General features: G+C 41.8%; 1 protein-coding gene across 1 annotated transcript in view; it reads right to left on the reverse strand.

Annotated features, from left to right (window-relative positions):
- Positions 1-22,410, reverse strand: part of COL4A5 (collagen type IV alpha 5 chain) — a 289,563-nt gene that overhangs the window by 88,975 nt on the left and 178,178 nt on the right. The window contains exons 22-29 of the mRNA XM_056125710.1: positions 19,041-19,133; positions 17,033-17,103; positions 16,497-16,688; positions 15,572-15,740; positions 9,817-9,909; positions 9,624-9,728; positions 8,261-8,358; positions 6,363-6,513 (exon numbers count right to left, since the gene is read on the reverse strand). Coding sequence (XP_055981685.1) covers positions 6,363-6,513; positions 8,261-8,358; positions 9,624-9,728; positions 9,817-9,909; positions 15,572-15,740; positions 16,497-16,688; positions 17,033-17,103; positions 19,041-19,133 — 972 coding nt within the window. The remainder of the gene's footprint in view (positions 1-6,362; positions 6,514-8,260; positions 8,359-9,623; positions 9,729-9,816; positions 9,910-15,571; positions 15,741-16,496; positions 16,689-17,032; positions 17,104-19,040; positions 19,134-22,410) is intronic.

Raw genomic sequence — 22,410 nt, forward strand, 5'->3', positions numbered from 1 at the left:
GACTTAGGCTTCCTAATACCCCAACATTGTTACCATGCCTCTGGCCTGACCCCAACAATTTAGGACTAAGTTTCTTGAGAAATTAAAAAGCCAAAAGTTAGGGATGGGGGAGCTATGTCCACAAACTACCTCTGGCTCAGCTACACAAGCTCATTTATCGGCTTAGCTTCAGAGACCCATAGGTAAATCTCCAAAGATATAAAAAGCTGCAGTTAATCCTACACCTGTGCAAGGCTGAACGGACTGGGTAAATTGGAGAGGGGGTGGGTCTTGCCTGGTGCCTGGCCAAGTAGATACCCATGGCAACTGCTTGCTTACACAATCCAAAACCAACTCTATGGCCCCATCAAGGTGCTGAAGTTGGCTCGTGGGGGGTGACTGCCAGTGCTTCCAGGAGTATATGGAAGTGGAGGAAGGCAGCCCATCTCGACTCAGAGAAAATCTGGAGATTTCAGTCACAAAACCGGCATATCTGAATTTTTAACAGGTTAATATCGTGGTCACACCCACCACCTGGCCCCCTGGCGCCGTGTAATCCCATCAGCGGCCAAGACTCAGAGACTATAAAATCCAGATTCCGGACGAGAGCAGTGCAGTCTCTGCCCCCGCGCCTCGGTGTTTCTTCCCGGAGTCCCTTGGAGGGGAGCGGGTTGAGCTTTCCTCCCCACCCCGGCCAGGGCTACGGCAGCCGGAGACCTCCAGGACCAGCCACCACCATGCTGAGACCACTCTCCGCACACCTGAAGGTACTGGCAGAGGGACAAAGCCACGCGGGTTCCGGGGCCGAGACCTCCAAGCCTACTCGAATTGGAGTCGAGCATCTTCCACCCAGATCCTCCAAATTCCAGTAGGCGGGGGTCACACCCACCACCTGGCCCCCTGGCGCCGTGTAATCCCATCAGCGGCCAAGACTCAGAGACTATAAAATCCAGATCCCGGACGAGAGCAGTGCAGTCTCTGCCCCCGCGCCTGGGTGTTCCTTCCCGGAGTCCCTTGGAGGGGAGCGGGTTGAGCTTTCCTCCCCGCCCCGGCCAGGGCTACGGCAGCCGGAGACCTCCAGGACCAGCCACCACCATGCTGAGACCACTCTCCGCACACCTGAAGGTACTGGCAGAGGGACAAAGCCACGCGGGTTCCGGGGCCGAGACCTCCAAGCCTACTCGAATTGGAGTCGAGCATCTTCCACCCAGATCCTCCAAATTCCAGTAGGCGGGGGTCACACCCACCACCTGGCCCCCTGGCGCCGTGTAATCCCATCAGCGGCCAAGACTCAGAGACTATAAAATCCAGATCCCGGACGAGAGCAGTGCAGTCTCTGCCCCCGCGCCTCGGTGTTCCTTCCCGGAGTCCCTTGGAGGGGAGCGGGTTGAGCTTTCCTCCCCGCCCCGGCCAGGGCTACGGCAGCCGGAGACCTCCAGGACCAGCCACCACCATGCTGAGACCACTCTCCGCACACCTGAAGGTACTGGCAGAGGGACAAAGCCACGCGGGTTCCGGGGCCGAGACCTCCAAGCCTACTCGAATTGGAGTCGAGCATCTTCCACCCAGATCCTCCAAATTCCAGTAGGCGGGGGTCACACCCACCACCTGGCCCCCTGGCGCCGTGTAATCCCATCAGCGGCCAAGACTCAGAAACTATAAAATCCAGATCCCGGACGAGAGCAGTGCAGTCTCTGCCCCCGCGCCTCGGTGTTCCTTCCCGGAGTCCCTTGGAGGGGAGCGGGTTGAGCTTTCCTCCCCGCCCCGGCCAGGGCTACGGCAGCCGGAGACCTCCAGGACCAGCCACCACCATGCTGAGACCACTCTCCGCACACCTGAAGGTACTGGCAGAGGGACAAAGCCACGCGGGTTCCGGGGCCGAGACCTCCAAGCTTACTCGAATTGGAGTCGAGCATCTTCCACCCAGATCCTCCAAATTCCAGTAGGCGGGGGTCACACCCACCACCTGGCCCCCTGGCGCCGTGTAATCCCATCAGCGGCCAAGACTCAGAAACTATAAAATCCAGATCCCGGACGAGAGCAGTGCAGTCTCTGCCCCCGCGCCTCGGTGTTCCTTCCCGGAGTCCCTTGGAGGGGAGCGGGTTGAGCTTTCCTCCCCGCCCCGGCCAGGGCTACGGCAGCCGGAGACCTCCAGGACCAGCCACCACCATGCTGAGACCACTCTCCGCACACCTGAAGGTACTGGCAGAGGGACAAAGCCACGCGGGTTCCGGGGCCGAGACCTCCAAGCCTACTCGAATTGGAGTCGAGCATCTTCCACCCAGATCCTCCAAATTCCAGTAGGCGGGGGTCAAACCCACCACCTGGCCCCCTGGCGCCGTGTAATCCCATCAGCGGCCAAGACTCAGAGACTATAAAATCCAGATTCCGGACGAGAGCAGTGCAGTCTCTGCCCCCGCGCCTGGGTGTTCCTTCCCGGAGTCCCTTGGAGGGGAGCGGCTTGAGTTTTCCTCCCCGCCCCGGCCAGGGCTACGGCAGCCGGAGACCTCCAGGACCAGCCACCACCATGCTGAGACCACTCTCCGCACACCTGAAGGTACTGGCAGAGGGTCAAAGCCACGCGGGTTCCGGGGCCGAGACCTCCAAGCCTACTCGAATTGGAGTCGAGCATCTTCCACCCAGATCCTCCAAATTCCAGTAGGCGGGGGTCACACCCACCACCTGGCCCCCTGGCGCCATGTAATCCCATCAGCGGCCAAGACTCAGAAACTATAAAATCCAAATCCCGGACGAGAGCACTGCAGTCTCTGCCCCCGCGCCTCAGTGTTCCTTCCCGGAGTCCCTTGGAGGGGAGCGGGTTGAGTTTTCCTCCCCGCCCCGGCCAGGGCTACGGCAGCCGGAGACCTCCAGGACCAGCCACCACCATGCTGAGACCACTCTCCGCACACCTGAAGGTACTGGCAGAGGGACAAAGCCACGCGGGTTCCGGGGCCAAGACCTCCAAGCCTACTCGAATTGGAGTCGAGCATCTTCCACCCAGATCCTCCAAATTCCAGTAGGCGGGGGTCACACCCACCACCTGGCCCCCTGGCGCCATGTAATCCCATCAGCAGCCAAGACTCAGAGACTATAAAATCCAGATTCCGGACGAGAGCAGTGCAGTCTCTGCCCCCGCGCCTGGGTGTTCCTTCCCGGAGTCCCTTGGAGGGGAGCGGGTTGAGCTTTCCTCCCCGCCCCGGCCAGGGCTACGGCAGCCGGAGACCTCCAGGACCAGCCACCACCATGCTGAGACCACTCTCCGCACACCTGAAGGTACTGGCAGAGGGACAAAGCCACGCGGGTTCCGGGGCCGAGACCTCCAAGCCTACTCGAATTGGAGTCGAGCATCTTCCACCCAGATCCTCCAAATTCCAGTAGGCGGGGGTCAGACCCACCACCTGGCCCCCTGGCGCCGTGTAATCCCATCAGCGGCCAAGACTCAGGGACTATAAATTCCAGATCCCAGAACCGCGCGGCCGCATTCGCGGCTGCGCGACATCTTATTATCTCATTCCTACTTTGGACAAACTTGCAGGCTGTCGAATGTAGCCTGCCCACAGGGCAGAGTCTGGCAAACTCCCCGTGGCCTACCAAATATGCCAAATACCAGTAACAATGATGGGTCTCATTCTCCTAAAGAGCCCTGAATATAATCTCAGGGCTAGGATGAAAGAGACGTTACTGGGGCCTGCTCGAGGCAATCGATTAATATCGTGGTGAGGTGCCTGTCAATCAACATCATACACGATCACTTAATCACTTAATCACTTAATCCCCGTTATTCATCGATTTATTCGAGCGGGTGCCAGTAACGTCTCCATTCATCCCGGTTGCGTGCTAGTGTAGCCGAATGGTATCTGTTCGTTCTAGGAACATGCAGAGCCTCAAACCGATCATTTAGGGTCTTGACGAAGAAGTCTGACCATCTTATAGGTGGGTGTCCACGTGATCTTTTGATGTCCCGTGGAATCCAATCAGTAATGGCTCTAGTGCAGCGGTTGTCTGTAAACCTCATTACGTGTCCAGCCCATCTGATTTTTGATGTCTTGGAAAATGAGACAGCGTCCCTGATTCTTGAGCGTTGACGAAGATCATACACGATATCAATAAAAAATCATATGATCATATCAACAGATACAGAGAAAGTGTTTAACAAGACCCAGCACCCATTCATGTTTAAAATTCTCAAAATGGGAATTGAATGTACTTTCCTTGAAATAGTCAAAGCCATTAACCACAATACCAGAGCAAAACACTATATTCAATGGGGAAAAACTAAAAGTTTTCCCTCTAAGACTATGCAGAAGACAAGTATGATCATTCTCAACCACTTCAATTCAATATAGTACTGCAATCACTCGCCATAGCAATTAGGCAAGAAAAATATATCAAGGGCCATATTAGACCTGAAACTATAAAAGTGCGTAGATGAAAGATAAGCAGAACTCTCCATGACACTGAATCTAAAGGCATCATCAAGGATGAAACACCACTGACCAAGCAAGAGGAATTAAAGATAAACAAACTAAACTACATTAAGCTAAGAAGCTTTTGCATCTCAAAGGAAATGATGACCTGGATACAAAAACATCCCACAGAATGGGAAAAATTATTTACCCAACACCCATTTGATAAGGGATTAATATCCAAGATGTACAAGGTATTGGTAGAACCTAACATCTTTAAAAATGGGGAGTAGAAATGAACAAAACCTTCTTCAAAGGAGAAATACAAATGGCCAAAAAGCACATGAAAAATTCTCTACATAACTAATAATCAGGGAGTTGAAAATCAAAAAAAAATAGTGAGATATCATCTCACACCATAGCTACTGGCATGCATCAAAAAGAATGAGAATAGATCCGGCGAGGATGCAGTGAAAAGGGGACTATCATTGATTGCTGATAGGAATGTCAACTGGTCTAACCATTTTGGAAACAATATTGGCATTACTCAAAAAAATTAGAAATTAAGCTTCCATATGATCCATCAATACATCTCCTTGGAATATACCCTGTAGCACTGTAGCACTGTCCTCCTGTTGTTCATAGATTTGCTCCAGCAGACCCAGTAACATCTCCATTGTGAGACTTGTTGTTACTGTGTTTGGCATATCGAATACACCAGGGGTAACTTTCCAGGCTCGACCGTGTGGGTGGGATATTCTTGGTAGATTGCAGGGCTCTCCGAAAGGGGTGGAGGAATCAAATTCGGCTTGGCCCGGTCAGGCGCGTGCAAGGCAAACGCCCTACCACTGTGCTATCGCTCTAGCCTGGCAATTTACCCTAGAAGTGCAGAAAAGCCATTTATTTACGCTATGTTCATTGCAGCACAATTCACAATGGTCAGAATCTGGAAACAACCCAAGTAACTGAGAACAGATGACTGGATAAAGAAACTATGGTACTTCTTTATAATGTAATACTATGAAGCCTTTACAAAAAAAATGAAGTCATGAAATTTGTTTATAAATGGGTAAACACAGAGTATAATGCTGAGTTTAATAAGTGAAAAGGAGACAGATATAGAATGATCACAGTTATTTGTGGGATATAAAAATAGTCTGAGAATAAGACAGTGGAAGAAATAGCAAGGAGGAGTGATTCAAGGTAGAAAACTTGCCACAAGTTGTAGGGGAGTGCAGTGAGGATAGAGAAGGAACTACTATGATAATGGTAACTGGAAATGATCACTCTGGAGAAGAACTGAGTAATGAAAGGAGGTAAAATGATTTACATGATAACATTTCAGTAATAGTATTGCAAACCACAATGCCTAACAAGGAGTGAAAGAGAGAAAATTAGAGAGCAAAAGAGTGAACGAGCAAGAGAGAGAGAGATAGGAGGAGGAGGTGGAGGAGGAAACATAAGAGAATAAGTATTTGCCATAGAGGCAGGCGGGAGATGGATGAGAAGAAAATGGGGTGTGGGGGGTGGAAAATGTATACTGGTGAAGGAATGGGTATGCCTATAACTCATTGTATGCCTATAACTCAATCATGAACAACTTTTAAAATTATGTACCTCATAGTAATTCAATAATAAAAGAAGAAAGAAAAGAATTTTGACCAATGAGGCCACAGCAGGTAAGGTGTTCACCTTGTACATAGGTTTTTAACCTGCATTTTATCTTATTCACCACATATCATCGCTCAAGAACTGCCAACAGTGACCTTTGAGTATAAGTCCATAAATAAGTCCTAAGCACTTCTGGGTGTGGCCCCAAAATGAAATTCAAAGAAATAGAACGAATTAAAAAAAAACAGTGTCTGAGTCATAGCATAAACCTTCCAGCAATTGGATTTTCCACCTATTAACCCTTCCAAATAGATTCAATTTCTACAAAAGTTAAAAACAAATTAAGTCTAGCAACAGTCCTCATACCTTTAGATCCAGGCATTCCATCCAAGCCAGTTTGTCCTGGAGGACCTGGAGGACCTGGGAAACCTCGGTCCCCTTTTGGGCCAAGTGTTCCTTTGATGCCTGGGAGTCCTGGAGGTCCTGGTTGTCCAGGTAAAGCAACTCCTGGTTCTCCCTTGAATATACACATGACGAAAGACAAGAAAACATCTCATGACTTTCTTGATGTTCATTTAGTGAGACTTTTATCAGAGTATCAACAGGATAAAATGTTACTACCTTTTTTTCCTGGTGGGAAGAGGAAGAATAATTGTATGGAAAATAATTTGTAAACTGTAGAGAAAGAAAAAACTGCAAGGGTAGAAATTTGTTTAGTAAAACAAATTAGATGTGTTGGACTGGTAGTAGGACAAGTAAAGAAAGCATAAGATTAAAGAAGCTTTGAGATGGGGAACTATTACAGGGGGAGTCTGGCCACATGCATTCCATGTATGCAATCCCAGTTTGATTTCGATATTACATGTTTACCTGAGCAGTGCTACTGCCAAGAAAGTCCTGGCTGGACTCTGACACTGTGGGAATGAGCAGGACTGGATCATACATCCCTTAGCATTCAACCATTTGGCAACACTTGTCAGAGAACTTCTGAGAGTAACCCTAGGTCTTTGAGCACCACTTGGGATACTCTCCTAACTCAATTTTCCCAAGTAAAAACTGTGATTATAGACAGTTTTTATGATAACTAATTTTAATTGACAAAAATAAATAGCATTGTATTTTTTGTTTAAAACATCCATTTCCTTAGGATGAATTCTTAAGTATTTACAGATTAAATTACATTGCATTAAGCTCTGGACTAAAATACTTTAGCAAAAGTTGAAACAACTGTGGTAGTCTTGATAATTTTAATCTGGTTAAGGAGTATATGAAAATTCACTGCATTATTCTGTTTATTTTTGTATTCATTGAAATGATTCAGGATAAAAATGAAACAATCAATACGAAAGTGGTTTCCTATGAAACCTGGAATCATGATCAATTGTTCTTTCCATGAAATAAGGAAGTTTAAACAAGTTCAACATGGAAAATTCAGGAACAATCAAGATAATAACATATCACAACACTTCTCTGTAGGCTGACTGAAAAATGTTAAGTTTAGCTAAAATAGAATGAAAGGAATGGAAAGTAATTCAAACGGGATATTAATATATGATTATATTACTATTATTATTAGTAGTACGGGCTGGAGCGATAGCACAGCAGTAGGGCATTTGCCTTGCAAGACACCGGCCCGGCCGAGCCTGGATCGATTCCTCCTCCCCTCTCGGAGAGCCCGGGAAGCTACTGAGAGTATCTTGCCTGCACGGCAAAGCCTGGCAAGCTACCCGTGACGTATTTGATATGCCAAACACAGTAACAAGTCTCATAATGGAGGCGTTACTGGGCCCGCTCAAGCAAATCGATGAACAATAGGAGGACAGTGCTATAGTGCTACAGTAGTAGTATATCTAAGTCAATAGCAGCGATTTGCTTTCTGTATCTAGGATGAAATGGGGAGAGAAGAAAACAGAATGGAAAACTCTAGATACAATATTAAGCATTTCAACCAACTATCTCCCAGGCAGAGACAGCAATTAAATGGACAGAGGTAGTACATAGTAGATCAGGGAAGGTAATGATTATAGTCTAATCTTTCATTTCATCACGTTAAATAACAATCCACTCTGAAACAGCGTTAGGAACTTTGTTTCTAATATGGCATCTTAGATCATTAAAGAATTTTATATTAAATTTTTAATGGAAATACGTTATAGTTTTTATTTATATATTACAGTGAGCACTTGGCAAATCTAAATCAACATGTAGACTAAGAATAAAGAACATAAAAGAGATTGAAAAATATTAATTAAAATGTTCCAGACCTTTGGACCTGGAAAGCCTGGTAGCCCAGGAGGACCTTCTACACCACTTCTTCCAGGTATCCCAGGTACTCCTGGGGGTCCTGGAATTCCAGGATAACCTGTAAAATTATATTATTTTTAATATCCTAAGAGAAGAAACTCTATAAAAGATGCCCAAGTCCACATTTTTATCATACCCAATACAAGTCACTGACTAAAGCACAATTAGATGTTAAGACTAAACTGACATTGTTAGGAACAGTTCTTACAGATATATGATATTCCTTCTCAATCATTTAGTGATGCAAACATTTTCAGAGATCTAATGTATGTATGCGGTTTACATGCTCATCTGAAGAAAAATTAAGGATATTTATATAGTAAGATACAATTAACCATAAGAATTCAACCGTCCACAAAAATTTAGAACATTGTTTTCCTTTTATAGTTGAACAAAGCATGAAAAACAACCCACCATATAATTTTGGAAGTGAGCTAAAATCAGTTTCAGATATTACAAACACATGAATTTAAATCTGACACTTTTGAAATAGTTTATTTTAAATGAATAAGTATGTACTTAAGACTCATTCTCAGATCAATGCATACTCTTGTTTGGTTAGAATAAATTCTGTAAAGAATAAATAAATATGTAAGTAACAGCACTAAAATTTCTCATAAACACCATGAATATGATTTAGAAAAAATTTGGATTATGTGATCAATAAATATATTTTCTGTTTAATATAGGTAAAGGTAAAGGCATCTCATTTAATAACAATATAATGACTGTTTATTATGCATCAGGAACTGTACAAAAACGCAAGAATACAATACAAACACTGAAAAAAATTGTGATTTTTAAAACTTATATATAATTTTATGTAGTTATGATTTAGATATTTTATGAAGTGTTTTAGTCAATGAAATTTTAGTGCTTAGGCTATGTGATTTTTATTTATATTCCTTACAGTGTATAATAAAAATTCAATAAGGATGTTTTGTTTATTGAATTTACTATATCAAGATGGGCTGGAGTGATAGCACAGCAGGTAGGACATTTGCCTTGCATGCGGCCAACCCAGGTTCGATTCCTCCGTCCCTCTCAGAAAACCCAGCAAGCTACTGAGTGTATCCTGTCCGCCTGGCAAGCTCCCTGTGGTGTATTCGATATGCCAAAAATGGTAATAAGTCTCACAATGGAGACATTACTGGTGCCTGCTTGAGCAAACTATGAACAACAGGAGGACAGTGCTACATTGCTATTATATCACGAAATATGTGAAATTATTTTTTACCTCATTTCCAAAATCACATGCTAAGTTCTTTTTCATGCTATATTCAACGAGCTAACTTGCCTTTCCTGATATCCATTTCTACATACCTTTGGGACCTGGAGGTCCAGGAAGTCCAATTCCAGGCATGCCTGGTTCTCCTTTGCTGCCAGGTAGTCCTGGCAAGCCTGGCTGTCCTGGGAGTCCAGGTTCACCTATGGGGAGATAGTAATTATTTGAAAAAAATTCCAATAAGGAAGCCAGTAAGTGTTAAAAGTGTGGTTAAATAAATTCATCACATACCTGGAAGACCTGCTTCACCATCTTTACCTGGGTTACCAGGTAGGCCAGGCTTCCCTGGCTGAGTTATGGTCTGACCTGGATCACCCTTTTGACCTAAGAAATAAATAAAACAGAAACAATAGTGACTGAGATGAGGGTGACCTGACTAAAATATTTAATTGAAACCAAAATTAAAATTGATATTTTAAATAAAAGCAAAAAATTATAATCCTTGAAAAAAAACTCATAAAATATACCAAAAAATCTCACATTATATATTCAAGAATAATACCAAGCAGAAAGATGCAATTTATTTCTATTTTTTAACTTTTTAAAAAAATGCAATTTCAGAGAGGTTGATTATAATTTAAAAGCATCTATGATTGAGGATGGTACTTATAAAAATATTTTTAATATATGTCAAAAGAGTCTAAAATGCCAAACTGAAATGAAAAGTAGTCTTTTTTATTTACTAATGGTACCTTGGGTTTTATGTGTGCAAGGCCCAAAATAAACCTACTTCTCATTAACTGCGGTAGGGTGTTTGCCCTGTGTGGAAACACAGCTGGCCTGGCTGAGCCGGGTTCAATACCTCCGCCCCTCTTGGAGAGCCCGGCAAGCTCCCGAGAGTATCTTGTCCACATGGCAAAGTCTGGTAAGCTACCCGTGATGTATTCAATATGCCAAACACAGTAACAATAAGTTTCACGATGGAGACGTTACTGGGCCTGCTCAAGGAAATCAATGAACAACGGGAGGACAGTACAGTGCAGTGCTCATTAACTGAAATAAGCTCAGGACAAAGGATTTCTTAGATTTTACTGTGAGGCAATTTTATTTTTTAGTAGCAAAAGATTTATTTATTTTGGTTTGGGGGCCACATCTGGTAGTACTCATGGAGTACTCCTGGATCTGCACTTAAAAGATTACTCCTGGTGGTGTGTGGGGAACTACGTGGATTTTGGGATCAAACCTGGGTAGGTTGTGTGCAAGGCAAGCACCCTAGTCACTATATTATTGTTCCAGCCCAAGTGATAAATTTTTAATTTGTAATAATTATAGGTTGTACATAGGAAAATACAGGGCTTGAAAGTTGAAAGTCATAATGAAGATTTGTAAAAATAAACTTATCTAATACAGAATATGCAGAAACTATCCTCAACCGCATCTTCAAAAGTCAATCAATAGAAAGAAAAATATTCAATACAAAAATGAACAGGACACTTAATGGGCATTTCACAAAAGGAAATTCAAATAACCAATAAATATATGAACAAGTGCTAAGTTTTAATGGAATTATATAAATGCAAGTAAAACTGCTCTGATATATATCACATTCAACAAATTGGTAAAATGTGGAGGCAGTCTGATAACTGAGTCCCTATGAAGATGTAAACAGAAAAATTTCTAATGCTGCTGGTGTGAACAAAGTTTAGAATAATATGTCTAAACATAGTATAGAAGTATTAGTAAGACACTTTACTTCATTAACTGAGAATATAAAATCTTAAATATGTATCTTAATCCAAGGATTGTCAATTTTTCTTCTCTGTAAATGACAAGATAGCAAATACTTTAGGCTTTGTGGGCTTTACAGATTTAGCAGCAAATATTTTGCTATTGTGTGAAAGAAACTATAGGACTGTAATGAGTGGGTATGGGTAATTCCAAATCAAAATTTAATTTACAGCAACATGTGGTGGAAAAGATTTGGTCCACGAGCCATAGTTTTCTACTTTGCCCCACAGGTATGTACACATGGTATGCCCACCAGCCATATATAAGAGAATGCAGATCAAAGCATTAATCACACTAGACCTGAACTGGCAAAAAAGTATCATGCTAAGTGAAATGAGTCAGAAAGAGAGGGACAGACATAAAAAAGATTGCATTCATCTGGAGGGCATAAAGTAACAAAATAGGAGATTAATACCCAAGAACAACCGAGATAAGTACCAGGAGGTTCACTTCATGGCTTAGAGGTCAGCTGGGCATGCTAGGGGAAAAGGCAGCTCGGATAGAGAAGGGAGCACCAAATAAAGGGTGTTTGGAGGATCCTCCCAGGATGGGAGATGCATGCTGAAAGCAGACTATAGACCGAATAAGATTGCCACTCAATGCCTCTTTTGCAGACCACAACACCCAAAAGGAGAGAGAGAACAAAAGGGAATGCCCTTCCACAGAGGCAGGGTGGGATGTGGGGGATGGGGGTAGTAGGGATACTGGGATCCATGGTAATGGAAAATGGGCACTGGTGGAGGGATGGGTATTTGATCGTTGTATAATCGAAACCCAAGCACAAAAATTTGTAAGTCTACAACTGTACCTCATGGTGTTTCACTAATAAAAATTTAAAAAAGAAAAAAATATTTTAGTGTACATCTAAAATCATGTAGAGCATAGAAACTGATATGCCCTAGTTTTTATATACATATATGGAATATCACTGTCACTGTCCTCCCGTTGTTCATCGATTTTGCTCAAGCGGGCCCAGTAACATCTCCATTGTGAGAATTGCTGTTACTGTGTTTGGCTTATTGAATATATCACGGGTAGCTTGCCAGGCTTTGCCGTGCGGGTGAGATACTCTCAGTAACTTGCTGGGCTCTCCAAGAGGGGCGGAGAAATCGAACCCGGCTTGGCCTGGCTGGCTGCGCACAAGGCAAATGCCCTACCGCTGTGCTATCGTTCCAGCCCATATGGAATATAAATATATATAAATTTTAATTTAGGCATATAAATAATAATAATAAAACACTGTAGCACTGTCCTCCTGTTGTTCATCGATTTGCTCGAGTGGGCCCATTAATGTCTCCATTGTGAGACTTGTTACTGTGTTTGGCATATCAAATACATCACGGGTAGCTTGCCTGGCTTTGCCGTGTGGGAGAGATATTCTCGGTAGCTCGCCGGGCTCTCTGAGAGGGGCGGAGGAATCAAACCCGGGTCAGCTGGGCCGGCTGCGTGCAAGGCAAACACCCTACTGCTGTATTATCGGTCCAGCTAAAACAATTACAATAATATAAATAACTAACATATTTTCAATACGGCTGTGGGGTCGCAGAGGTTGTATAGGGTTTAAGTTGTTTGACTCGTATGTAGCTGACCTGGGTTTTATCCCGGGTACTGCATAAGGTCCACAGCGCATCACCAAGTGTGATTCCTGAGTATAGAGTCAGAAGTTCTGAACATCACCTGGTGAGGCCCAAAGAACACCTTACAGGAGACTATGATTGACCACTGATTGATTGATCACAAAACTGAAATTGTAAAACCCAAATCTTGGATATAGATGACTATAATACTGTCCACTAACAACAGAGTGGGTAAACAAACTATGATATACAATCATAAACAAAATGGTATAGTTACTATACCCTAATAAAATGTAATCTAGCTATATGAAGTTAACATAAAAACACTTAATCTATTTTTCCATTATGTGAAGTTCAAAAAGAAACATAATTAAATTACTTTTTAGGGTTGGTTTCTCTTTAGAGCCATATGAAATACTACTTAGGGGCTACTTTTGGCTCTGTGCTCAGGAGTCACTTATGGAAGTGCTCAGGGACCATAATTGTGGTGCTAGAGATTAAACCGAGGTTGACTGTATGCAAGACATATATCGTAGCCTCTGTACTATCTCATTAACCTAAAGTACTTTTTTTATTTTTATTTTTTTATTTTCAATTTTATTTTTTTTATTAGTGAAACAACATGAGGTACAGTTGTAGACTTACAAATTTTTGAGCTTGGATTTCAGTCATACAATGATCGAGTACCCATCTCTCCACCAGTGCCCATTCTCCACCACCACTGATCCCAGTATCCCTCCCCCCAACCCCCCATCCCACCTGCCTTTGTTCTCTCTCTCCTTTTGTTCTCTCTCTCCTTTTAGGTGCTGTGGCCTGCAAAAAAGGCATTGAGTGGCAATCATGTTCAGTCTATAGTCTACATAGAGCATGCATCTCCCATCCTGGGAGGATCCTCCCAACACCGTTTACTTGGTGCTCCCTTCGTTATCCGAGCTGCCTTTTCCCCCAGCGTTTGCGGCTGGCCTCCAAGCCATGAAGTGAACCTCCTGGTACTTATCTCGGCTATTTTTGGGTGTTAGTCTCCTATTTTGTTACCTTATGTTCCCCAGATGAATGCATTCTTTCTATGTATGTCCCTCTCTTTCTGACTCATTTCACTTAGCATGATACTTTCGATGTAGTACCACTTGTATGTAAATTTTATTACTTCATCTTTTCTTACATTTACATAGTACTCCATTGTGTAGATGTACCAAAGTTTCTTTAACCAGTCATCTGTTGTCGGGCACTCAGGTTTTTTCCAGATTCTAGCTATATAAAGTACTTTTTTAAAAGTTATATATTTTATTTATTTCTTCTTTGTTTTTGGGGTCACAACTGGCGATGCACAAGGGTTACTCCTGGCTCATTCACTCAGGAATTACTTCTGCGGGTGCTCAGGGGACCATATGGGATGCTGGGAATCGAACCCGGGTTGGCCACGTGCAAGGCAAACACCCGGCCCTCTGCACTATCACTCCAGCCCCTTTATTTTTTAAAATTTTTATTAGTGAAACACCATGAGGTACAGTTGTAGACTTACAAATTTTTGTGCTTGGGTTTCAGTTATACAATGATCGAATACCCATCCCTCCACCAGTGCCCATTCTCCACCACCAATGATCCCAGTATAGATCCCACCTCCCATCTCCCCCATCCCACACTGCCTCTGTGTCAGGGCATCCTTTTTGTTCTCTCTCTCTTTTTGAGTGCTGTGGTCTGCAAAAGAGTCATTGAGTGGCGATCATGTTTGGTCTATAGTCTACTTTTAGCTTGCATTTTCCATACTGGTAGGTTCCTCCCAACACCCTTTACTTGGTGCTCCCTTCTCTATCTGAGCTGCCTTTACCCCTAGAGTGTGCGGCTGGCCTCCAAGCCATGAAGTGAACCTTCTGGTACTTATCTCGGCTGTTCTTTGGTCTTAGTCTCCTATTTTGTTACCTTATATTCCCCAGATGAATGCAATCTTTCTATGTCTCTCTCTGACTCATTTCACTTATCATGATACTTTCCATGTAGTACCTCTTGTATGTAAATTTCATGACTTCATCTTTTAATAGCTACATAGTACTTTATTGTGTAGATGTACCAAAGTTTAGCCTAAAGTACTTTTAAATAGATCTTTGTCTAAGTGATAAATACAGAAAGTAAATGGAGGGAAATTAAACAAAATTCAGAACAACGGATATCTTTGGAAAGATGTAAAGGGATTATGATCAGAAAACACAGAAAATAGGGTGTTTCAGAATGCTAGTAATATTTTTTTAAAAACATATGTGTTTGTTACACATGTTTCCATTATAATTAAGCTTAACAGTTTGTATCATGGTCTCTAGACAAAATAAAGGAACATAGCTTAAAAGGTTGGAGTGCATGATTTGCATGCCTTAAGATCTATCTTCAGCTTCACATGGTCCACTGACAGAAGCAACCACTGAGCCTCATTCAGTAGTAGCCCTCAAACACCACATAGTGTGATCCTAACAAAACTTTAAAAAAACAATAAAAAAGAAAAAAATAAAGAACTCTTTTATAAAAAGCAAAGTTTTCCCTTGATAAGAATGTCTGTAAAACGTAAACATAAGTGGCCAGGTAAATACATTTCATGAAAGCAAACCAAACGTGTACCAAAAAAAAAAAACCAAGGGGGGGTCATTTCTGCTTTTAGACACCAAATTAAAACAAAAATATAGTGAACTCACCTGGAATTCCTGGCTGACCTGGACCTCCTGCCATACCTTTTATGCCTTTTTCACCTACTGGGCCTGGAGGCCCAATGCCAAGAGGGCCCATAGGCCCCATGTTCCCTGGGAGACCTGGCAAACCTGGGTTCCCAGGGGGACCTCTTTCACCCTTAAAAGCAATTTGACCCTGAAAATTTTAATAAAAAAACATACAGATATAACAGTCATGTATAGGTTCATATTACTGAATACAATTACAGAAATGATACAGCCATAGTCCTTACAGGCTGCGTGTTATTATTATGAGATGTGATGTATAATAACTCCACTTAAGTCACTAACAACTTCAACAACTATTTTGAATTCCTACTATAAGTTAAGTTCTGATGAGACAGGAAAAAATAAAAATAGTCAAATACCCTTATGCAACCTATATTCTAGTATAAGTCAAAAAGTTTACATTCTAATTAACATTCTATAAAATATATCCTCCCACATAAATTTCCTGGAATGTGTATTTTGTACAAAATAAGGCTTCATTAACATTTAAATTCTAAGATATGAAGTATATTTGACTATCTACTCATAATAATTTCTAAATTTATTATACCTGAAAACCTACTAAAATGTCTATTATCAGGTTTAAATAAGATACAGATATATAGGGTATGAAATAATAAAAAGCGCATGGACCCATACACACTTGAACTTCCTGACCCCCTTCATAGTGCAACATAGTAATATATTATGGTAAAGGAATTTATAAAATAATTTTGACACAAGAGTGCAAAGAAGTTCTACAAAGTCAATAAACTCTTTCATTTACAAAATATCAAAACATTCTTTAAACATTAAGTACTCATCTCAGCACTGACAACAACCTAGGAAACATCACTTAGTGACAATCTGATATCATCAAACTTAAAATATTAAATGGACTCACAGGTTCTCCTTTGCGGCCAGGAAGTCCTGGCAATCCATCCTGTCCAGGAGTCCCAGGTAAACCAGGAAGTCCTGGAGATCCAGGGGGACCCAACTCTCCTTTGTCACCCTTCATTCCTGGGTAAGTGTAGATGTCACCAGGTTCACCTTTAGATCCAGGAAAGCCTGGAGCCCCTGGAGCCCCTGGTATTCCCTAAGGGAATAAAAAGAGAGAAATCATTTGTTTTTGGATACCTTCAGCTATGCTCAAGATTTACTCCAGGCTTTGTGCTCAGATATAACAGCCAGAGGGGCTTTAAGGAGCATATGTGGTGCTGGGGATTGAACCCAAGTCAGCTGTGTGGAAATCAAGTGTTGTACCCACTATTGTGCTAAGTGTCTAACTCCAGTACTTTTTAACATTTCTTCTTCCTAATTTATCCCATAAACCCATACAAAAATATTTAGTATACAGTGAATGAACTGAGGCATGTGCTATATGGGAAAATCAAAGTGTAAGTGAATTTCTCCACTTTTTATAATATACTCAATACTTACTGTTAGTCCTTTGGGACCAGTTGTACCAGCTTGCCCCTTTTCACCTTTTGGTCCAGGGAAACCAAGAGATCCTGACACACACAAAACATAATGTAAGCTATGAGCTTTAATCCCGAAGTAAAGTAAGTAAAGTAAAGGCCCTCCCGTTGATCATCGATTTGCTCGAGCTGGCCCAGTAACGTCTCCATTGGAGACTTTGTTGTTACTGTGTTTGGCATATCAAATACGTAACGGGTAGCTTGCCAGGCTCTGCCGTGCAGGCGAGATGCTCTCGGTAGCTTGCCGGGCTCTCCGAGAGGGGCGGAGGAATCGAACTCGGGTCGGCCATGTTGGCTGCATGCAAGGCAAACGCCCTACCGCTGTGCTATCGCTCCAGCCCAAAGATTAAACAAAAATCAGCAGATAAATTTCAAAATAAATAATCCCATGCAATGTCATATCTTAAAGTTTTCTACACTGTTAACAAAATAAAAGCATCTCTTCTTTGAGGTAAACCCTAGCATTTCATTTATATACAATACTGTGTCCTTACCTATTTCCAACTCAATAGATAAATTCCCATATGCTACACAGATTGTTGTGCTCAGGTTCTCATAATCATTCTACTGATAAGTGAGAAAATGAGTTAAAGCTCCATATAATTCTTTGTCCTGACTTCAACAATTTCTTTTAGATTCTTACCACCTTTTTATCTTTCTTAAGTCTTTATCATCTCAATGACTATCTTGTAGTTCTCTAAACTTTGGTTTGTGAGAAATATTTTATCCTTAGAGACTCAAGAAAATATTATTAAAGCAGTGGTTCTCAAATGAGATCCTGGGGTATCTGTATCAGTATAACCTCATTGCTAGTTAGAAAAGTTAATTCTTGGGTCCACATGCCAGATATGTAGTATATAGGACACTTTCGGGTGGGCCCCAGGAATCTGAGTTTTAAAAGACCTCCAGAAAATTCTGATACACTCTTATATTTGAGGAAAACTTGACTTCATGCACAAGGCTATATAATTATCTTCTAGTGACAGTTATAGGGCTTAATAAAACTCTATTTCCAAGAGTCAAATTGGTTTCCTTCATACTCACATTAGAGAGAATAATAAGAAATCTAGCTAGTGTCTAGTCTCTAAGCAGACATAAAGTACTTTGCAGACATAAAGTACAATTTCAAAATATGAGATTGGGATATCCCAAGAGGGAGCTGAACAAAAAATTGTGGGTCTAGTGGATATGAAATATTGTTTTGATTGCAAATGGGGAGCTTGACAGAGAGAAACACTGGCAGCTGTCTGTCCAATACCACCAGAGCCATATTCTTTAATATCACCATAATACATTTCTATGATGATAAACTCTGCCACTAAAACTAAACATAAGATTAGGCAGTACGAACTTAGCTCCAGTTTTCTGAATAAAATATCTGATTCAATATGAATTCTTTCCCTCAACATATGTAAAATAAGGAAGATGCTTTTCCTGGAATGATATGATGGCATGATACTTTAATAAGAAATATGGCAGCTTCAATATTAGAAATAAGAGCACAATGTATTCAATAGCAGATAGAAGAATTCCATATAAAAATATATATATATATATATATATATATATATATATATATCACTGTCACTGTCCTCCCGTTGTTCATCGATTTGCATGAACGGGCCCAGTAATATCTCCATTGTGACACTTGTTACTGTGTTTGGCATATCGAATACGTCATGGGGAGCTTGTCAGGCTTTGCTGTGCCGGTGAGATACTCTCAGTAGCTTGCCAGGCTCTCCAAGAGGGGCGGAATTATCAAACCTGGGTCAGTCAGATCGGCCGCATGCAAGGCAAATGCCCTACCCACTATGCGATCGAGCAATGGTGAAATAGGTAGCATTCTGGACTCTGAATCCAGCGATCTGAGTTCAAATCTCAGTGGAACCTTTATATATATTCTAAAATTATGAGCATTAAAATATGGCCAAGAAATATCTAAAATGTTTCTCAGAGGCAGAATATTTTACCTGGAGGACCTGGAAGACCTGGCAAACCAGGTTGACCAGGAGGCCCAGAAATACCAGTTCCAATACAGTTGAAGCAAGTGTCACCTCTGTCACCTATACAAAATCATAATACAAACAAATGTTACATGAACAAGTATGGCTACCTTATTTAAGTAGGTTGAAAAGAAGTACTCAGGGACAACATTCTCACCTTACAGTGCAGTTAGAGAAGTCTAGAGCTAGAATTAATCTATTTCATATTTATTGAGTACCTACTATGTACCAAACACTGTTCTAGGTGTTTACAGAACATTAGTAAAGAAAATAGCAAAAACGTCATGCCTTCAATGGTACTCACATTCTACCAGTGGAACAAGAAATAAATGAATGTTACAAATTATTATACATTTTTATGAGAAAGAGGCACAATAAATTCCACTGTGCTAAAAACAATGGAAGCTTGAACTTTTAAATGAGAGTGGTCAGAATTGGTTTTACTGAGTTTATATATGACAAAACTTTTAAAATAATGTGGTATGCACATAACCAGTTACAGCATTCCTAGTAGAAAGAACCATGCTTGGTGTATATAAGGAACATCAAGGAGATCAAAATGCTGTAGCAGAGTGAGCAATGGGAGCTAGGTGGGAGAGCTACTAGGATATAACAAATGGCTTACCATAAAACATATAGGCCACTGTAAAGACTGTGAGTTTTACTGTGTGAATTAAGTCTGCAGCAGAAGAGTTTAAACAGAAAAAAAGATATGATTTAAAGTTTAAAAGTCATCCACAAGAGAAAAAAATGGTCACTGTCATTTATTCTTGCAGAAATGCAAATAAAAATAACAGCGAGATATAACTCACACCACTGAGAATGGATTATATAAAAAGAGGGTCAGAAACAAGGATGGTAGAGAAAAAGAAACTTGGTGGAATTCACTTTTGGTGGAAATGTAAACAGGTTTAGCCTATAGGAAAAAAACAGAGATGTCTTAAAAAATTAAAAACAGACCTATCATATGACAGCAAATCCAATGCTATTATCTATCTTAAGAACACAAAACATTGTTTAAACAGATGTATGTATATGCACACCTATTTCCATCACAGTACTTTTCAAAGTGGTCTGGAAAAAACCTAAATATTCATGACAAATGAGTGGACAATGAAGTTGTGGTACATATATAATACCAAACTTTAAGAAAATCTACAATCTTGCCTTTAGATACAACACAGGTAAAACTAGGGTGTGTGAAGGAGATGAAAAGCTGAAAAGTAGGCTTGAAGAGCCTGCCACAGAGGCAGGTTGGGCAAAGGGAGGGGAAAGGGACTTTGGTCGAGGGAAGGTGAAGGGGGATTGGTGTTTGAATACTGTAATGATTGAAACTAGATCATGAATAACCTTGCAATTTTGAAATTTATGGTGATTAAATAAAAAAGAGGGAAAATGGAGGGTGCTATGCTAAGCAAAGTCAGAAGAAAGACAAAGACCAAATTATTTCACTGATAGAATTATAAACCTGAATACTTGCAGTCTTGCAAACCAATGCTTCCTAAAGGTAAAGGCCCTCCCATTGATCGTCGATTTGCTCAAGCGGGCCCAGTAACGTCTCCATTAGAGACTTTTGTTGTTACTGTGTCTGGCATATCGAATACTCTCGGTAGCTTGCTGGGCTCTCCGAGAGGGGCGGAGGAATCGAACTCGGGTCGGCCATGTTGGCCGCGTGTAAGGCAAACGCCCTACCCGCTGTGCTATCGCTCCAGCCCTAAACAAAAATAAATTTAAAATAAACTAAATCAATTTATTTTAAAATGAATCCAATTAAATTTAAAAAATGGTAAAACAAAGTTTAAGGGTGAATAACTGCTGTTACAATAGAATTTAAGTTGAAAGGTTGGAACAGGTTAATTTTTTTTTTTTTTTAGCTTTTTAGGTCAGGTCATACCCGGCGATGCACAGGGGTTACTCACAGGGGTTATTCCTGGCTTTTCACTCAGGAATTACTCCTGGTGGTGCTTTGGGGGACCATACGGGATGCTGGGAATTGAACGCGGATTGGCCGCATGCAAGGCAAATGCCCTACCCGCTGTGCTATTGCTCCAGCACCTGGAACAGGTTAATCTTTAAATGGCTAGTGAAGTAGTTATTTTTGGAAAGATGACAGCCATCCCACTGTGACAGCAATGAAGATATTAATCATTTGACTAAGAATATGGATCTATTTGAAAAAATTAATAAAATATTTTTCATGAATCATATATGAAATACAAAAGGAGAGAGACTGACTTTTTTTGGCTTTTTGGGTCATACATTGTGATGTACAGGGGTTACTCCTGGCTCTGCTTGCACTGAGGAATTATCCCTGGAGGTGCTCAGGGGACCATATGGGATGCTGGGAATCAAAATCGGGTTGGCTGTGTGCAAGGCAAACACCCTACCCGCTCTGCTATTGCTCCATCCCTGAGACTGACTTTTTAAAATTGAACCACTGTGAGATAAATTTACAAAGATTTCATGATTGAGATTCAGTCATACAATTATCAAACACCCACCCCTCCACCAGTGTACATTTTCCACCATCGATGACCCCAGTATCCCTCCCGCCAACCCCCATGACCCCAGCCTCTGCCTCTGTGGCAGACAATTTCCTTTTTACTCTTTCAACTTTGGGGCATTATGGTTTGTAACACAGATACTGTGAGGCCATAATGTTCTGTCTTTATCTACTTTCAGCACACATCTCCTATCCCGAGCGATCCCTCCAATCATCATTGACTTAGTGATCCCTTCTCTATCCCAGCTGCCTTCTCCTCCAGCTCATGGGGCTGGATTCCAACCAAGGAGCAATATTCCTGTCCATTGGAAAGACTGACTTTAAGATTCTTAGAGGAAGCTACAAGAAATTGAGTGCAGGAATAGAGATGATGATTTCAACTTGATCAGGATAACAAGTATAAAATATTTAACAGACAATAAATTTACTTAAAGAGAAGGGATTAAATCTGGACAGAAGATATAAATTCGAAGTAACAGGAAAGTAGGTAAGGTCTTAAGTAATCAGACTGAATGAAAGAGCTCAGATACAGAAAAAGAACAAGACCTTGACTGTGGAGCATTCCAAAATTGAAAGTTGGGGTAACAGTTCTAATAGCACGGCGGGTAGGGCGTTCGCCTTACAAGCGGCCAACATGGCCGACCCGAGTTCGATTCCTCCGCCCCTCTCGGAGAGCCCGGCAAGCTAACGAGAGTACTGGATATGCCAGACACAGTAACAACAAAGTCTCCAATGGAGACGTTACTGGGCCCGCTCGAGCAAATCGACGATCAACGGGAGGGCCTTTACCTTACCTTACCTTCTTATGAAGGTACAATAATTTAGGCAGTCTGG

This window comes from Sorex fumeus, unplaced genomic scaffold (genome assembly GCF_029834395.1).
Source record: "Sorex fumeus unplaced genomic scaffold, SorFum_2.1 ptg000058l, whole genome shotgun sequence".
Classification (NCBI taxonomy): Eukaryota; Metazoa; Chordata; class Mammalia; order Eulipotyphla; family Soricidae; genus Sorex; species Sorex fumeus.